Source organism: Microtus pennsylvanicus, chromosome 21 (genome assembly GCF_037038515.1).
Source record: "Microtus pennsylvanicus isolate mMicPen1 chromosome 21, mMicPen1.hap1, whole genome shotgun sequence".
Lineage (NCBI taxonomy): Eukaryota > Metazoa > Chordata > Mammalia > Rodentia > Cricetidae > Microtus > Microtus pennsylvanicus.
This window is the reverse complement of record NC_134599.1, coordinates 9,881,138-9,901,462: the sequence shown is the minus strand read 5'-3', so window position 1 is coordinate 9,901,462 and position 20,325 is coordinate 9,881,138. Positions and strand designations below refer to the sequence as shown.

The 20,325-nt window shown below is 41.2% G+C and overlaps 1 protein-coding gene across 1 annotated transcript in view; it reads left to right on the top strand.

Moving 5' to 3' along the window:
- Positions 1–20,325, top strand: part of Skap2 (src kinase associated phosphoprotein 2) — a 149,519-nt gene that overhangs the window by 112,686 nt on the left and 16,508 nt on the right. Inside the window, exon 10 of the mRNA XM_075955099.1 lies at positions 15,293–15,370. Coding sequence (XP_075811214.1) covers positions 15,293–15,370 — 78 coding nt within the window. The remainder of the gene's footprint in view (positions 1–15,292; positions 15,371–20,325) is intronic.

Genomic DNA, 20,325 nt, shown 5'->3' with positions numbered 1-20,325 from the left:
ACACACCTGTAATCCCAGCAGAGGCAGGCAGAGCTCTGTGAGTTCAAGAAACCCTGTGTCGAAAAAAAAAAAAAAGAAAGAAAGAAAAGAAAAAGAAACTATAGTAGAGACTCATCCAGATCTACATGCAGGCTTTAGCTTTAAACACTTAAGAGTAATAGATGTTTGCATCTGAAATCTTTTTTTGTTTGTTTGTTTTGTTTTTCGAGACAGGGTTTCTCTGTAGCTTTGGAGCCTGTTCTGGAACTAGCTCTTGTAGACCATGCTGGCCTCGAACTCACAGAGATCCGCCTGCCTCTGCCTCCCGAGTGCTGGGATTAAAGGCGTGCGCCACCACCGCCTGGCAACTGAAATCTTATTAGGTCAGACCAATGTGGTGATTTTGGAATATTTTATAAAAATGAAGTTGGTATTGCAATCAGCTGAAGTCCTAATTTAAATAACTTATTTGTTTTCTTGTGCCGATCAATCTTTTTTCTCACAAAAAATCAAGCCTGTTTGTTGTTGTTGTTATTTTGTTTTGTTTTACTCTGCATTTGTAAAACTCACATGATATAAACATGTGACAGAAGTTGTTTGTATCAAGAGAGAGAATATCATCTCAGAGAAACATGTCATCTGGGGATAGGAAAAAGAATCACAAACTAATTTTATTTATATCGTGGCTTCTTCACTGTTGGCTAAATCAGTGACAGTTTTATATTAAAAAGTAACAATATTTGTTTATGCTTGAATGTATACTTTAGTAAATGCCGATTTTACTCAGCGTATTCTTGTTTGTAAAGACTGTTGAGTTCATAATACACTTAATGGCCAGTTATAAAGAAACATTGACATTTCATGTTTAAGACAGTTCAGCTGCCACTTGCTGTCAAAATGCCCTGTCAGAATTTTCATTTTACTCTCAAGTCTTACAAAGTACAATTTGGGGAGGTCAAAAATAGCCAAATACGATTTTATTTGATTCAAAATAGCACATGTTAGCGACAGGCCCAGGCTCTAGGAAGCCATATTTAAACCGCAGCCTCTGACCACCCGGCACAAGTCAATCTGTCCTTTTGGACAAGCAGAGAAAGACAAGTTTGTTTCAGTTTGGATATTATATAATAAAATTCTAATGAGTGAGCTATGGAGACAATTGTCTGCTTGCTGCAGTTATTTCATGGTTACATTCTCATTTTCAAGGACTAATACAATAGAAATATTGAGATGTTTTGTTTTGTTGAGGTGATATGCCTTATGTAGACCCTAATTAATTTAGTGGCATCTGCATGCTATAAAGAAAGCTACTGTGCATGTTGGATCTTTTGGTCAGTGAACTGTGATTTTTTTTGGTTTGGATTTTACTTTGCAGCCTATGGAAATGCTCATGAGACAGGCTCCCGCAGAGTTGGGTCCCTATATCATCAGTGCTGTGCGTGTACACTGTCAGTTGTTTAAACATTGCTGAATCCGCTGTGGGTTGGCAAGAAGCATCTGGAAGCCAGACTTTTCCTGTGGACACATGCCAAATCCTATATTGTATTTCCTCACTGCACTGGACTATATTGAGATAATTTTTCTTCTTGACTTTTTTTTTTAATTCAGAAATTGTTTTCCAAAGCTAAGTAAAGGATCACATGATAAAAACCATTTTTAACAAAGCTACCTGAATTCTGTAACCACTGGCTGATAACTGCTCTTCTACAGACAGAATGGGAGTAACTAAGTCCTATAATTAGACAGCATTTGGAGAGTCAACATCAGTCTTCTAGGTGGGCTAAGTTGGTCAGGAGAGTTCATATTGTTATTTTATGTATTGCCTTTAATTTGATGATTCACTCTAAGCAAGGACAATAAACTTTGAATGGTCCTCTAAAGATGATAGTGGACAGGCCATTAAAGTTACATATTTGATTACATTATTTAATTAGATGGGAATAAAGTCCAGAATTATACTTTAATATAGGGTACATAATTATAGCATAACATTTTATCAAACAAAAGTGCCAAGATAAGTTTGTTAAAAGTCATACTTACATTAAAAAGTAGTCTCTAAATAGTTACAGTCTGAGGATAGGGAAGCAAGAGCACTTTCTCATATCGGAGCACAGGGGAAGGGTTGCTTGTGCAATCCGGACAGTGTTCAGCCCTTGGTCCCTAAAGGGATTTGTCCTTGCAGGCTGGGAAGTTGACGTTTACTTCAATTTCCTACTCTGAAATGCTGTGCATGACCTTGAAAAATTCAGCTACGCTTGCCTGTCATGTACATTAAAAATGCCTTGGCTCTTTTACATAAAACATTTTGTTTATGTTGGCTTTATTTCTGGAATCCAAGGACTAGAAACTTCCAAATGAGAGTTCAGCCTGTCCCTTTAGGGAGCCAAAACCTGAACTCGGGTTTTATTTTTTAAGTTTGGACTTTTATTCTATGTGCTTGGAAGAATATCAGATACTGTTTTGCAGGAGCCCTCCATCAGATGAGCTTTGTGTGCCTGAATTCCCCTCCCTCCAGTTCTTCCTTGCTTCTTTGGGGAGCCCCATTCTAAAGAAACACTGTGGTCTTCTCTTTCCTGGCCATCATAAAATGCTTCATAACAAATTTATCTCCATGCCAAGAAAATGCCTTTTACCTTAGAATTGGAAACTCCTTAATTGTGATTCAGAATATCTGTGCACAGCCCTCCTAGGTCCTTGTAAATCTTTATTTTGAGAATTCTATTCTTTGTGTTCTGTAAAGTGCTTTAATTTGCTGCATTTCTTTATGTCTGTCCTCGTCAACTCTAGTGAAGAGCTATAGCTATCATCTTCAGGATTGATCAGGCTCCCTGGACTCCTGGCTAGGATGGAAGCTGCTCTCAGCTCTGCCTGCTTCAGGGCTTGGCCTTCCTCTGTCTTCCATCATATTCAGTCTCTGGGAGGGAGGTGATGGGCGCAATTTTTCCATTTGCAAGCTTCTTTCCAAGGGAAAGAAACATGTAAGGGGCAAATGCCACACTTTCCATTTTCTGTGGCCATTACAAAATTGACTCTTCAGTTTCTCAGCAGAGGACACCACTTTCAGGGTGGATATGTAATTGTCAGTTAGCTATGTTACTTTGTCACCGAAGAGTGTTGAAAACAAGAATATATGTCAATACGACACCATGAGATTATCCTTCCTGTAAGTTCCACGTTACATCAGAAGGTTAAAGTGCTGGTTGGTTCACTAGCAAGTAGATGAATAAGTGGTATATGCAGAGTCCACGCCGACAGAAGAACTTGGGCTCCGGAAGCAGACTGCCCAGGTTCACGTCCCGCCAGTTGTGTTTGCTGCACCAGTTGCTGAATGCTTCCGTGCCTCTATTTCTTCATCTGGGAAATGGGAATAATAGTGTATCTTCCCAAAAGGATTTTGAGGATTGAATGATATTAAAGTACAAAGTGCCTAGGAGTCTTCACACATAGTAAATAAATCCTGAGATGATTCTTCAGCGACTACTGCTGTAAATCTGCTTTGCAGTATACAGTGCCTTGGGCACTTTACCTCATCTGGTAATGTTCGTTTTCCAGATGAGAAAACTGAAGTTGAACAAGTGCGATTTAGCTGAACCCATAAAGCTGGTGAAAGAGGGCAGTGGCTTGCGGAACACAACCCTCGTTTGTGTTTATGTCGTTCTTGACTTTCTTGAGAGTGTCAGTGGGATAAATTCCTGCTTTAGTCATTTTACTATAATTAATTTTACGTTGCTGCTGTTTGGTGAGGCATGTTATGTTTTCAAATTTAAAAGGGAAATAATATTTGAAGATACAAAATTCTGATTAACTTGCATTCAAATGATAATCAAACACTGAACTTTTTTTTATTGAGATAAGTTCATAGCGAAGGATGATCTTGAACTTGTAATCCTCCTGTCTCCACCTTCTGAGTGCTGACCCTAGAGGCATGCACCACCATGTCTGCTTTATGAAGTACTAGGGCTCAAATATAAGGCTTCATGCATGCCAGCCCAGCTTTCTACCAACTAAGGTTCTGTTCTGACCCCAGAACTGTCAGCTTTGTAAAGTCATGTGTAAGGAGATATGGCTGCAGGTAGCAGGCTCGCAGAGTGTTGTCCCTGGGCCAGCAGCATGGGATGGCAGCTTGCACATTCAAAGATTCTCCCAAATCTAATGAAACAGAATCTTTACGTATGGGTCACAGGCTCTGGATTTTTAACAAGACCCCTAGGTCTTTCTGATACCTGTAAAAGCCTTTAGAGCCACCGCCCTGGGTGAAAAGCCCATGTAGGCAACAAGCATGAAGCCTCAGACTAGAAGTTATACACTGCAGTGAAAGTATACAGCAGCAATGGAAAAGTATTAGGAGACTGTTATTTGCTTTACAGATATTAAATATTCACTCTTGTGTGCCTGATCCTTCCTATCCCCAGGACTGCGGCCTTCGGCAGCTATCATAGTTGGACATAGCCAGCTCAGGCCAAACAACTGAGGACTAAGAGTGTCTCTTTGGTTGATTTTTCTGATATCACAAACTTGGGGCCTTCAACCGGGAGGGACTGATACAAAATATATGTAGGGGTAAGAGTGATTTAATGGGTAAAGCACTTGACATTGAGGATCAAACTTTGGGTCCCAAGAACCCACATAAAGCCACATGGGGTATCATGTGCTCCTTTCTGCATAGGAGGTGGAGACAGGAGGATTCCTAGAAGATTGCATGGTTTACACAGCAGCAATAAGATATTCTATTTCAAACAAGATGGAAGGTGAGGACCAAGACACAAAGTTGTCCATGACCTCCGTGCACTAACACCTGTTTGCATGTACTAACACATACACACACACACACAGAGAGAGAGAGAGAGAGAGAGAGAGAGAGAGAGAGAGAGAGAGAGAGAGAGAGAATACGTCATAAAGAGAAATAAGGTAATAAAATAGTTATGCTATCACATCTTCCTTCTTCAGATAGCAGCTACAGGTGAGAGTAACATTGAAGATGAGTGGAGCTGAAGGATTTGGGAAATAAATAGGGACTGGGACACTGCTCAACTCTACCCAGTCTAGTTAAGGAGGAGAACCAGACAAATGTAGTTGCCATTGTAAACCTATGGTAACCAGTGGGGAAAGCTGAGCCATCAGCTGGATACCTTTGTTGGACTTTAGATGTCATATTCCAAAACTACAGACAAAGAATAAACACAAATGAATGCTATTAAAGCCCACGAGCATTTTAAATTTCCATTTGGATTTTAATTATAAACAAACTCATGAGGGAGAAAGGTCAGGGGATGAAAATATATCAGTTTCTTTGTGCTGGAATGTGTTTAATGAATGCAGCTTTTGAAGAGACCTATGAAAATACCTGAAATTTACAGATTATGATCAGTATAATAAAAACTATGTTTTCTGATTCCTAATATTAGCAAGCAGTACAGAAGCTCAAGAGGAATGTCTAGCTAGCCAAATCCATTTAACTTTGTTTCAACAAGCATTCTTTTTCACCCCACCCTCTGTGCCGGTCTGTGGTGCTATAAAGACGCTCTTGGGGAGGTCATGCCTGAAGGAAACAAACATGTGTGGCTGGCAGGCCACTAATGTAGATCTCTGTGCGTCTGGGAGCACACAGGAAACAGCGGCTAGTTGTCTGCTGGCTGAGGGGACAGCTTCCTGGTTGTGAGACTGATTGAGCCATGTCTTCAAGATCAGTAGGACTTGTATTTGGTTCTGGCCCAGGGGAAACTACATCACAAGAGGACTTGAAAATGAAGCTGCTGAACCGCCTGTTGAAGAACAAGAGAGGCACTAGAAGTATGCAGAGTCTTGTAGTAGAGTTTGAATGTTTGTAGAAATTAGTTTTGTAGTGTCTGAGAGTGGGTTAACTGAGCTAGACTTCAAGAGGGTTGCTATGCTTGCTGGGGAGTGAGCTTGGGAGGAAGGTAGAGCTACGCTGCTGTGACCGCCCATCTCCCTCCTCAGAGCTGTCCTGAAGAGGACACCTGGTGCCCACTGCAGTGGATTCTGTAAATCCTAGGTCATCTGAGACTTGGAAGCAGATGGCAGATGAGAAGATGCTACTGTATGGGTGTCCCAGAGTCACCTGAAAGATGAAACCCTGATTATTTGGGCTTAGTAAGATTCACAGAAATGATAGACAGTGAAGAACTTTAGTAGAGCTGGTGACCAGGATTCTCATGAGGAAACCAAGTCTACAACTGTGTCCACTGGTATTAATTCATTGATTTTGTGACTTTGTCGTTCACTGTGGTCATTGCCGTGGAGGGAAAGATTCAGGTCTGCTCTCGATTGATGCTGTGGGTCAAACCTAATCAGGCAAATATTATAGGATGTTCCTTTTGCTCCAAAGTCTAGTTGCAAAAGTGTAAAAAAGGAAAGACGTGGCTATGTAGGAAAAGAAAAAAAAACACAAAGAGATTTTACTTACCAGCTCAGTATGAGTCAACAGTATAATACAATTCAGTCCTGAGATTGCATGCTTGGGAAACATAAAATAATGGTTTGTGTTCTAGGCTAGCAAGGTAATTTTTTTTCTTATGGTGGATGAATATTGTTTGGATATTTAACTAAGCCCACTCTGGAAAATACACGGCAGCATTCTTAAATGTAAAAGTCAAGAGTGTGTTAAAGGGTCCCTCAGGAGGTGTAAGAATGGTTGAGACTTCTAGGAGCTTTCGTTTGGGAAGGCTATGCTGCTCAATGTCTGGTGTATCAGAACTAAAACTGAGATTTTGTTAATGTTTTTTTTTTCTCTTCTGTTTTTGTTTTTCAAGACAGGGTTTCTCTATGCACCCTTGGCTGTCATGAAACTCGATCGGTAGTCCAAACTGGCCTCATATTCACAGTGATTCACCTGCCTCTGCCTCCCAAGTGCTGGAATTAAAGGTGTGCACCACCACTGCCCAGCTAAGAATGTTTATTTTTAAATGAGCTTGAAAATCATAATGATAAACTTATCACACGCTGGGATTTCCCCCTCTCAGTCAGTGAGAGGAGGAACGCATGCTCTGCCTTTGCTGCAGCTCCTGAAAGTCTCTCTAATGGAAGACAGTTAGACCCCCACCTCTGCTTCCACGTTTAGTTTGCCGTGATGTCACCCAGAGAAGGGAAGGGAGGCCTGGGATGGCTCTGCAGGTCATTCTGCATATTCCTGTCACTGACCCCAGACTCCACAGGCAACAGTGGAAGCGTGGGTGCGGGTGGGTCTGAAGACATCAGGGAATCTTCCACACTTTTTCACATGGAAGCTCCGAAGTCTGTCTTGCCCTTGAACAGGTATTTTCCCCTTGTGTCTGTGTCAGCAGACAGTTGTCATTTGGAAAGTGTTGGTTCACTACATTGTTCAGAATCCAAATATGGGCACAGTGGTCCAAGTGTGTTTGTTACTACTGCTTCAGCAGGGACAGCTCTCAGTGCTACAGCCTATCAGTGGCTTACGGTGCTGACTGCAAGCTTCTGGAACTGTAGTGTTCGCATGAAAGTTTCAACCCTGTCCTTTATCTCTCCAAAAACACCACATTCACTTTCTTTCTATGACAGCGGCTACCCGATTCTCAAGTTTTGGTAACTGTAGAGTATCAATCATTCAAGTAAGAATGGTACCCATGACGCAGAAGCAGCAGCCAAAGCTGTGTGGTGTGAGCCCTGTATTAGTAAGTCTACTTTTTAATGGAGATTACTGTAGGCACTTGAAGAGCAAATGAGATAGTCACATTATAGTTAAATAATCTAATTAGTAACTTAATTATGATTAGATAGTATTTTTGCTTCATGAAATTTGAAAACCTATATTGACAATTTATTTTCTAAAAAGGGATGTAAAATAATTTATAAATAACATACACATTTAGGAAAAGAAATGTATAGGGATAATGAAATACATATGCATTTGAGATATTCTTTTTTAATGTGCATTGGTATTTTTTTCCTGATGTATGTTTGTGTGAAGGTGTTGGATCCCTTATTACTGGAGTTACACAGAATTTTGAGCTGCCCATGTGGGTTCTGGGAATTGAACCTGGGTCGTCTAGGAGAGAAATTGGTACTTTTAACCACTGAGCCATCTCTCCAGCCCCAAGATATTCTTAATAAAAGGATTTTTTTCAAAGCAGAAATCTTACTAAATAATCATGGCCTACAAGATATCAATAATGGTTACATTTAAATCAGTATAATTTTAAAATTTACTTTTTCTCCTCAATTATTGCTATTTTTCTATTTTCTAGCCATGTGTAGATAATGCTTTTATAATTAGGATAATAAGAAAAGTTAGTTTACATTAAAAAGGAACTTTATGTCAGAAATGCAGAGCCAAAAAGAACTTTTTATGACAGAAATAATTTGATTCAACTTTGTTTGGCTAAGAAAATTTTTAGCATTGGATTTTTAACAAATTTATAAGGCAGCAAAGAATCTTCTCTTACATCAGGATCCATGTTCATAAAACTCAGACCCAGAATGCTGAGGAGCTGCGTCAGCGACACAGTTGTTTCCAGTAGGAAGAAAGGATCTGGTCTATTAAAACTTGTTTGATTGGTTGGTTTGAGACTGTAGCTCAGGCTGGCCTAGAGCTGGGTGCTCTAGGCCACTCTAGTCCAGGCTGGGTGCAGACTCACAACCATCTTCCTGCTTTGGTCCTCTAAATCCTGATTACAGGCATGAGCCATCTTGCCTGGTTCAGAACTTCATCTTTAAGCTGTTTCTTTCCTCACCTGCGTTATTTGCCTGTACAGTGCTTCTGAAGCAGAGAGGTACCTCAGTAGCCGGAGACGCCATAGTTAGAACATCCATGGTCCACTTGCATGAAGGTGGCAGAGGGTGTAGGCTGTGTGTCCTTCTTCTAGACATTCAGCATCCCCACTGCCCTCTTAGTGAAGTGAGGAAACTGAACAAATATCTAGGGTTTCTTCTCTTCAGTTTTTTTTCCCAATTTCATCTGATGAGTTCTTTGAGCTTGAGTTTTTTCCTCACCATTCCAAGTATAATGTAAAATATACAATGTCTGAGTTTTTAAAAAAGCATTATTTTCAAAATTTTATTTAAATATTAGTTTTAATATAACACAAATTTATTATACTTTAGTGGCATTTCCTTTTTCATTTGTAGTACAATGTTGACATTTTCAGCTTAAACCGTTTAAGACTAGAATATCCAAGTCAATGGCTTTTAACCTAATTTGATTATACAACTGAGCAACTATTGCTTGTTTTGTGCCTTAAATTTCATGTTGGCCTTATTGGTTGCTAAATTCAGAAGTTGTTGAGAAAGAATAGCTCACTGCTAAGGTAATGAACTTGGTCTTGGTCTCCCTTCTTTTTCCCCTGAGAAAAGTCTGGCTATCACGTGGTTCTCCCCAAGTCCTCAGAGTGCTCTAGGCTAGGTTCACTGTCCCTGCTGTGAAGGACTGCACACGGGTAACTGACCAGAAGCAATGTATGGTCACATGAGTAAGCAGAGGTGCAATGACAGGGCCCTTTCCCCCCAGTTTCCTGGAGAGCACACGTGGTCCCGCCACTTCTGCCGTCATCCGCTGCTGTTCATTTTGAAGTTTAAGGCTGAAGGCTAGGCACATGCTTATATCTTTATAAAAACACGTATTGTTTTAATTTTTTGCTTTATCTCTTAATAAAAATTGTTAGTTTGATTCTTTTATTAGTTTTTGTTTGACTTTTTTATTTGTTGAGAATTTCATATGCATACTATGTTTATATCATTTCATCCTCCTCCTCTGTCCAACTTCTCCTGTGCCCCCTACTCCTCAAAATCACAGCCTCTTATTTAATTACTGTTGAAACACACACACACACACACACATACACACACACACGAATTTATAAATACAACCTGCTAAGGTCATTAGGGTTGCTCATTTGTATATATTTGGGGCTGACTCCGCTTGAGATTAGGTCACCTATGGGGAGCCTCGTCCCTGGAGAAGACTGGCTCTCCTTTCTTAGTAGTCATCGCTGGCCTGGCGCTCTTGATCTTCAAGTAGAGCCCTGTGAGATTCTCCCATCCATTGTGGCAACATAACATGTAATGTTATTGCCATAGTGTATGTTTGCCCACTAAATAGAAACATCTTTTTAAGTATCATATATACGTAACCAAATGTTTTGGATTTGTAAGCCTTCCTGGCCGCACTCTCCCTTGCTGTTAAACTTGTCTATCTCGACTGCATGTTTCCTGTTGACTCTCTTTTACAACATTTCCTCCAGCCTCAAAGCTTCCCACAGACTTGGAGAGAGAATAGAGGGTAAGGAGTCAAGTGTATAACCCCTCCCCAGTAGAGTTCCCATCTTCTACATCGTTTTGAGTTTTCAGTCCCCACACGCTACCCCTCTGTCTACTCAGGGACGGACACTCTGCTTACAGTGCCCTAGAGCCTGAGCCCTTGATGAGAAGTGCATGTGGGCGCGTGGCTCCAGTGTGGAGGTGAAGTTCTTTCAGGTGTTGTGTATGGAAGGACTGAGTCATCTTGACCACTTCCAAGTACGCGTGTTTCCTTACTAATGGAAGGGTTAAGAAAAGAAGCTTGCTGACGGGGAAACAAGCCTGCTTTCGGTTATGGCTTGGATTAAAGACTGTACCAAATTCTGGATCCTGTGTTGATGCTGAGGGTGTGAAAAGCTTGAGCTGAAGACAGCACTAGGAAAACAGGAACAAGGACCAGCAAAACTGTGTGAGTTTGCCATTACAAATTGTTATTTTATCTCCAGAGTTACACTAAAGAAAGATGGTTTCAGATACAGTGTGTGGTAATGTCTAGCCTGCCCACCTGTGTGAAAATATTTCCCATGTCCATAGACAGCAGATACTTAAGAAAATAATTCACCATACGGTGAAGGGTGAGTGTGTGTGTATGTGTGTGTGTGTGTTTATCTAGAGTCTTGTACTTGAAATTACTAAACAATAACCTTATCAAGTTGAAATTTAAATGACAATCAAAGAAGAGACACTGTGGCTTCCTAGCTTGTGCCTCAGCTTTAACTCTCTTGTGTATGTCCTAACTGCAGGTCTCCTGAGCAGGTTATTCAGGCTCCACAAGTCTCATCATTTGCATTCATAAATAATGAGGATACAAGTACTTAGTATTGCCTCATAGAATTATTGTAGTGTTTAGTTACATAATGGATTTAACCATGGATAGGATGGCTGCTTAAGCAATCAATATTAGCTCTTCTTGAGAAAAACACAGGATTCCATCATCAAGTGAAGCCTGAGCAAGTAGTGATCTAAACTGAAACTCTATTTCAGAGAATAACTTTTTCTTTTAAAATACTTTGTAAGAATTGTATACTCTACCAATTGAGCTTGCAATACATTGTAATTCAGTAACCAAGAGCACTGTCCATGAGAAACCTAACCATTGTATGAGTCAAATAAGTTTCATGTGCTGCCCACCTTCCTTTCCCTGAAAGACACAGTAAAGTCAGTGCTTGGCTACTGAACACACTCACTAACCAAGTGTCTGTAGCCTTTCTTGAGCGTGGTGTGTTAAGCATTTTTTTTTATTATTATTTTTCCTAACAGTAGGAACATTAGTAAGCTAGAAGCAGCAGTATTACAAATATCACATAGCTGTACGGATTTGTGGTCCTTTTTAGGGTATTAATCCATTTGCTAGAACTGGGTCAGTTTTCAAATTCAATAGATTAGTGTAGAGGAGAGGGGAGTCCCAGCTTTTCCACAGGAAGCATTTCTAAACATGGATTTTCCTAAAGAGATTTGGGAAGACTTGACTCTGTTCTTCCTCAGCCCAGGAAGGAGGTCAAGCAACCATTGAAAGAGAAGTGGTTGCAGTGAGGCTTCAGAACTGTGTGAGTCTGAAGGCTTCTGGAAGTTTCCTCTTTCTGACAGGGTTTCGAATAACCTTTTCTGACTACCAGACATTTCTAGAACGCACTGATTAGCAGGTGCTGACTGAATTTGATTATCCTTGGCACTTAGCTTCTTTTCATCTCGTCTGATCAGAAAGCAACCTCCGGACGATTCTTCTAACACCGTGTGATTGGAATAATAACTTGGTGTGTTGGGGAGTTTTGGGCTGCAGCTGAGAGGCATGTAAATACAAGCTGCTTATTTGCAAGAAGCTTCCAGATTTGCAATATGATTGCTATGGAAACCACATAATGAAAACCTTATAACCATCTGTGTGGTTTGATGGATTTTACTGCATAGCTGAGCTGTTTTTGTTTACTGTTATTAAAATGTTGAATGGAATATATTAACCCACAAACATTGACTATTTGAGGTATTAATTAGTATTATAATGGCATTGTGCCTCAGCATGAAAATAAAATATGTTTAATAATAAATCTAAATAAAATAACATGTGAACATGTGTATTTCTAATATGGAGTGAAGGTAATTATTGCCTGGAATTTTGGTTATTCTTCTGCAGCTTTTAGTGGTGTGGGGAGGTTTTCTCTGTTAATAAATGAACAATGAACATTAGAACTTCCCAGATTTGGACCCATTTGTTCACAGGACTTAGTCAGCGCCTTTATTTGCGTCAGGCTCTAGTCAATATTCATTGTGAATATGCTCCTGTAGAATTTAAATCACTCAAAATTTGAGCTTGTCTTTTATGTGGAAGCTATTGGTATTGTTAGGCCAAGACGAATGAATTGTTGAATCTTATTTAGAAAACTTGACGGATGGCTTGCACAAGGCTTTCACCTAAAATGTCAGTACAACTTTGAAATGCAGGCAGGCAGTGTCGCGGAAGCACCTCATGCTCCACAGCACTGCCTGCAAGGGTGACCCCACAGAGACTTTACTGTAAGTATTGGCACTCAAATATTTTAATGTCATTATTCTAATGATTTAATAATGCATTGTGTAGAGGCCAAGTTTTCCCACATCAGTACAACTCTTAGCATATACTATGGACACATTTTAATAAACAAAAGATAAATTTGTGGTAATAAAATTCTTCAAATTTTATTACTAACTTTGACAAGAACATTTTCCATTTAATTCTTACAGTTATTTTTATGGTATGTTGATGCTAGCTTTGGATGATGAGTCTAAATTCCAGTTTCTTCTTAAAAGCCAAAAGCAGTGCTTCCTACCTAGCTGTGGCTCCGTTTAACTAAGGACGAGTGCCCTTACCATCTCTACCTCTTGTGACCAAGCTGGAGAGAGTGGATATGAAGGAAAGAGGAAGGCCAGGCAAGCTCCGACTTTCACCTTTAAAAATAAATGTACCATCTGTGGAAAGAGGAGGTGGAATTAAGTGTGAATTTCTGCCTTTCGAGTTTATGTGAGAACACCCTATAAACAACCCGCTTGTGATAAGTAGTCCTTGAGCCTTAGCCAAAGTGAGATGATGGTTGTTAACAGAAGTGTCCCGTATTAAATTACCGAGGTTAACTCACTGTGAGCATGAAGACAAACAGTTCCAGCTGCTCCTTATTTTGGAGCTTTTATTATTTTGTCTGAGTTGAATTATATAAACTCAAACCACTTATATTTGACTTCTAAGCCCAGTAACTCTGCAGCTTGCTTTAAATACTGGTGTTGATTAATCACTAGTTAAAATGTACAGGAGACTTCCCAAGTACTTTACAGTTGCCTTTTTGTCGATGTTAACCCTACCCCCGGCAGCACATATGATCTGGGCTAGCCTAGTGACGGCATGTCCATGTGTCCACTAGTCTCTAAACCTGAGCCTTAAAATATTTAGGCAGGCAGACACAAAGCTTATCGGTTCTGGTTCCGCCACCTCTCCCAACACCTCCTTCCCGTTTCCTCTGCCCCTTCAGTTCAGGACTTCCTTCCTCTTTATCTAGACTCTCCACGCCCCCCATCCAGGCTGTCTAAGACAATGGGATCTAATAATCATTTTTAAAGCAATTTCAGTCCTGCCCTGTTTGTTGGAAACCTAGGGCTCTCACTGCCCACCAGACTGAGCAGAAGACTCTAGCAAGATGTTCATGGACCCTAAGCTGGCCCCCATTTCTCACATTCTCTCCTATCTTGCTCTTCCCCAAGAACCATGTTTCTTTGTCTTATAAATGTGACTGTGCCATGCTCTCTAAGGTGAGGCCATCTATGGGTCTGGAAAGAGCTTCTCACCTGTCCTGAAAATTCTTTGTGTTCTGCGGGGGTCTTGCATGGGTTCCTGGGTTGAGTGGACTCTTCCCTGCACCACTCCAGTGCTTGGTGTCCCACCCATTAGGGACGACCCTTGTTAGCTCCTCTTCCTCCGGTCTCATCTCTGTCCCCAGCAGGCTGTCAGCTCTTATTACCTTTGCCTTCTTGGCTAATGTTCTCTCACACACTCTCAATGAAAAATTTTAACTGGTTAAATGATTTTATATGTATATTACATATACATTGTGGATTATTCTTGAGTTAGGGTATTTTTTAATTGAGTTTTTCTTTGGTATGCCATTTGTTTGTATAGTCTATATTAAATATTTTTCAGTTTTTTTTATGAGTCCTTAAGTAAGAAAGTAATACTGTAATACACCTATTTTTTTTAGTAGAAAAGAATGACATAGTTTGATTCTGTTCTAAAAAATTTTTTAAAAAAGTCTTATTTAACTTTATGTTATTTTGTTCCATATCCTGGAAGGGAATGTGCGTGGACTGTATAGGAGGAGAAAATCTGAGCCAAGTCCTAACTACAGGGAGGATAAAAAACATGGTTGATGACCACAAATTCAAGTTTGAATTGCGTGCTTTGCAAGTTTGCCGCCTTCTGCATCTCGGTGTACTTGTCTGTACAATGATGACTTATAACCATTTGTCTGTAAAGCCTTACCTCCCGTGTATGTGGCCATAGGAGATCCACAGTCTAATGTGGGGGAATTGCCTTGAAGTGTTAGGACCCATCTTGTGGGAGGATTAAGTGAGGAAACCAGTGAACATGTCTGACAATTGATGACTTGAGGTTATCTGTATTTTATATCACACATTTTCCCCGTGCTGTCTTGATGTTTTCGGGACTGTGGTTTTATTGTAGTGTTACTGCTACTCAGTTTAACACAGCATATTTGTATAATGCCGGCTGTTACTTTACTAGATTGAAGGGCCGTGCTGGATTTAAAGTTGCTCCAGACAAGTTTCTCTAAGCATTTAAGACAAATATGCAGCACCTTAGTGCATATCTCACATTGCATCAGGTCAGCTTACGCCTTGGTGAGTTGCCGTTTGGTTATTAACAAAGGAATGTGGACTTACTTGAGTGTCTCGTGCTTTTAAAGGTAATGTTTCAGTGCCGTAGACTTTGTCCAGCCTTTGACGGGGTGGCTGCTGTAAGGGAACTCGGGGTCTGTTACTGTGCACTGATGGTGTTCATTTGCAGAGGAGGAAGAGGACGCTGCTTCGCTGAAGATGGACGAACATGGGAAGGGGAGTCTGGACAGTGTAACCCACACCTCAGGTAGGCCTGGCACGGCTTATTTTTGTTTTGTTCTGACCACTCTCTAACTCTAAAGATGTTTGCACAGCTCCCCGGAGAAGTTAACTTGTTTGGTCTGTATGTCTTGTGCCTGAGAAGCTGCTTAGTCCCATTTAGGATGCATGAAAACCACTTGAGAAGGATTTATAAAGTAAGCCAATTTATACAAGGTATTCCTTCCTGAATTACTTTGTAATGACTCAATTAGCTTTCATTTCTGCACAAAGGAGATTTAGTTGCATAAATTAGCTTATCATCATTGAGGAAGTGTCACTGCTAAAGGACAGTTTATAGATACAACATGCAGTTGCTGTCAAACCTATAAGAATGTAATATAGACATCTGTGTATACTTTGTGCTTGAGCAGAACAGACTTCTGCCATTCAGAGACTAACAGGGGACAACAAGTTGCCCAGGGGACTGGCAATGTAGACATCTCTGAAAAGGTCAACTTGACACAGGCTCTGACAATCGACCCACAGCTCTGTCTTCTTTGATAAAAATCAGATAAACTTAAGACCGCTAATTGATCTGCAGCCTGTTTAAATGTTGGCCATGCATATCTTCATTGCATATGATTAACACACAAAGCAAATGAATTGGGTAAGAAATGCCAGAGTCCAGTGACAGCAGCTTAAAAAATTAGAAAAGGACACTGGTTGCCTGGAAGATTGGGATGGATGTTCTGCATTTCCACCTGGCACATGGCCTCAAGTACTAATTATGACCGAGACTGGAAAATAACTGCGTACATGATGTACAAAGTCACATGATGCGGACAGCTTTTCTTGCTTGTTGTTATTTCCAAGGAGCACAAGATACTCTATCTGTAGTGCAAGCATGAGGTTGGTTTTGATAAAGCAGCATTATTTTACAGTGGGGGAAGAGATGGCTGCCTTCTTATCAGGACTTTACACCTCTTTATAGCCACACGTCAGCGGGGGCGAGGTCTGCCCTGTCACCCCGGGTCCTGTAAAGAGCTGAAGCTCAGGTCACCTTCCTCTCACTGATCTGTCCATCCATCACTCTTTTGAGCTGTCAGAAGCAGGGTGGACAAGCAGTGTGTGTTCAGGAAGTAGCTTTCCCGAGGCCTTCCTACTGTGACATATGGAAAGGAAGCGGAGGCCTGATTCTGGACCTGGACAGGAAGGCAGGAGCAGGTTGCTGCAGAAGGCTTGGGTTTGCTTTTTTTCAGAAAGGAAACAAGGACAGTCAGTAGATGTTAGCACTCCTGCCCTGTAAAACAGCTGTGAAACCTGGCAGCAAGCGAAGCCCAGGGCACTGTGCTTGCTAGTAAACTCAGCATTTATATTTTCAGTTATGTATCACGAAGCTGCCACCAAAAGCATGTAGGTTTCTTTTTAAAGCCTGTGCCTGTGTAGAAGGTCGGCACACTGGTAGGTAGACCTTCCACAATGCAAGTGGCCGTGCTTCAGATGTTTGCAGGCTTTTCGGAAAGGAATCCAGTGCGCAGATGTGCTTTTCGTGCCGTAGCCAGAAGGCACTACAATCCTTCTTATCTCTCGTGCCCTGGCGTGCTTTCAAGCCGCAGTTCAATCCTCTGCACAGTGGTGACCTTTGCTCATGCCTGTGCCGTCAGTGACTAGATGCTTGCCACACAGGGCGTCGAGCTGACAAGGGTGTTGCTATCTTGCTGAGCATCACATGACGTGAACTTCTAACCTTACTCAAGAATGTTATGTATTTTTTTACATTGACTAATTTTACAAAAAAAAAAAAGATCATGTTCTAATGTAAAATATAAAAGTAAATCTGAGTTCATCTTTTGTCCTGTAAGTCACTTCACTTTTATCGATCTTGCACAGATCATATACATATATAGGGATACAGATGATTCTGCTTGATTTTTTTTTGAACACTATTAAAAGTATGCTTCCCTTTGTAAAATGTTTGTCCAGTTTGCGGTACCCAGGAGGGTCTCCAGTGACGTCACCGTGTTTCACTCCTTGTCATCTTGTCTTCTGTAATCTTCCTTTGTAGAGTGTCTGGTGTTCACATCTTCAGTTTGTACTTTGGTAACAATTCTGTTAGCTTTGCTCAATATCATTTTATTAAGTTTCTAAGACCACATTGTCTAAATTTTTCAAAGGCTAGCTAACTTATTTTTTTTAATTTTTTACCTTCTTTTAAACTAGCTCATGTCCCTCGGGACAGCGCACATAACAAGGTGAACTTTTGTGTGGTCATTCTCAAAATATTGGCTGTGGTGTGGCTAGAATGCTGCTAGTCCACAGATAGACAGCGGAGCTGCATTAACTGTGCTTCTGAATGTTCCATATTATAAAACATGCCTATCTTGGGGACAGTGATGTTTCTCAGCAGGAGGGTATTTGACCAGCATATGCAACACTCTGCATTGGGTCCCCATCACCACAAAGCAAAGCAAAAACATCTCACATGGATTGTCTTCCGGGGCATAGGGGAAAAGTGCTCATTTTCTGTGATTCTTTCAACTCTGTATTTCTACACGACTTTTGACTGTGTATGTTTAGACACACTTACATTTTAACGATAAACAAGAGGAGTTTCCTACTTTCCACAAACAAGATTGCTCCTAATTTTCTTACGCCCTGCATGCTTTCCCTAGGAGATGGGCCCCCTCCCCATTGTCGATGCTTTCTCTTCACACCTAGACCCATCTCCACCATATTTACATCTAGCTGCTCAGTACACGCAGGGGTCTTCAGCAGTGCTCACATGCGGGGCACAGAGTTGAGGTGGGCTGTTGGGTCCCAGCAGCAGCAGGATTATAGAAAGCTTGGTTGAGAATGCATCTTTCCCAGCACTGCCCCACCCCTGACTCTGTGGCCTCCATGCAGCAGAGAGGTTTAGTGAAGTGTTCCTGATGCACATCCAGGGAGAGCTGCATCCTGCGCACAGTGGGGGTCTCTCCCTTGCCCGCTTATGTAACTCCCATTAGTGTTAATGGGAGTCTCTCCAAGTGTATCCAGGGGAAGAGAAAGCCCAAAGTGATAAGAGTATGTATTAGAAATCACCATATACTTTTCTTTTCGTCCTTTCTTCCCTACCCCTATTTGAAAAAAAAAAATCTATGAAATGAAAAGTCTTGTGAGAGGGTCTGAAGAAGGAGGAACTGCCTGGACAGCTAGGGACCCTTTGGATCCCACGGCGCAGCCAAAAATCTTGACTTTAGTTTTTAGCCCAAGTCTGTTTCTTCGTGTCTTCGGACCAAGCCTAAGGCTGAGCAGCATGGGAACACGGCCTGGCCCCTACTGGGAAAACCAGTTATTTAGCCCTTCTGCCTCTTGGCTGGAACTGCGTGGAGGGCCTCACTATGAAGTGATGTCATCCCCTCTGCTCTCATTCCTTGACTCTCACGCTGACACTGACGGACTACGTGGGGTGCAGCATTTGACCCATTTAGTAGTTGATTTAATCTGACAGGAATGTTTCAACTTCTAAATCTCTATTTGTCTAAATAAGTGGTTTTTAAAAGAAATCAGTCACTTTATTATTAAGTGATTTTTTTTTCTTAAAAAAAGAAATTGACAATGTTTGGAGATATCCGATCAGCTGGAGTGCCCTCTAGTGTCCGTTTACAGAATTTATTTAATACAGGCTTGGGGGTGAGGGTGGTATGATGGGGGTGGCCAGAAGCTTTGTTAGCTCTTGGTTGCATTCCGGGACTTGCACGCATCCCTGCTGGGTTTAGTGCTTCAATCCCAAGTGTGAAGTGGAGAAGCCAATATGTCTGTCTCTCTGCCTCCTCCTCCCATCCTGTCCTGCAGCCCCCATTGTCCTCTCTCTTCCAATTTTTAAAAATAAAAATGAAGGGGGATTCTGTTAGGCTGTATTTTCTAGTCCTTGTTGTTTCCTCACAAATGTAATTGAAAAGGCGCATCCTAGAACACTTAGAGCCCGTGTTATCCAGATGCTCTTTTCTAAAAAAGAAATGTCAACGACCTTAAGGAGAATTTCAAATCTTCTAAAATTAATACTTTGTGATAACCAACACTGGCTAACCATGCTAATGTGACTCGCTGTGTTGGGATGGCCAAGAAGCCTGCTGTTTGAAAGCCATCTAGCAAAACTAAGATGACAGCCCTGATCTCGCATACATCTCCACATTATCCCCTCAGATTCGAAGATGACATTCCAGAGATGGAAGCTGTCAGCACACATGTGTTCTGCCTGGCGAGCGAACACACGGACATCTTATGTCTTAGTGATATTACTTGCATTCTTTTTTCCTGAACTCATCAAAACTCAATTATCATGAAATTAAAAACAGGAAGCAGTTCTCAGTGCAACAAAAGCACCCAGTGTATTTAACTGTGTGCTGTGTTCCGGGAGACCCGCACTGTGAGTGACAAAGCATTTGTTACCCAGTTACTGCAGTACTACAGAGCAGAGAGCACTAAATAATCAATCAGTTAATGGTGTGTATGGCAGTCTGAGCACATCACATCCATTGTGCTTATGCCGCTAGAAGGATGAGCTGATCGCTCCACTCTAGGTCGCATGTTTATTCAGAGCCTAACGTCCTAGACCTGACTGACAAAAGGCTGTAATGGCAGTTTCAGAGTTGCAAGACCATCATAGAGATAACTCTGAGAGACGTCGGGTAGAGATGCTTTACTTATACTTGTGTACTGAAGTCTGCTGTTATTGCTATCGCTGCTATCAAGTGTTCTAAACTCTGTGAGATGGCTACTTCCCATCTCATAGATACTGCTGGTTATGCCGTAAGGCCAATCGTTCTTCAGAACATGGGGCAAGGAGGCTTAGGGCTTCATAAAAACACACAGAAAGTGCCGTGCTGTTCTGATGTGAATGCCATCGCTGCAGGGTTTAGATTAAGAATGGAAGTAGAGGGAGGCAGGAGAAACCAAACCTTTCTGAAACTATCTATGTGAACATGCTCAGAGGAAGGGCTCTTGTGGGTTCACTAGGAG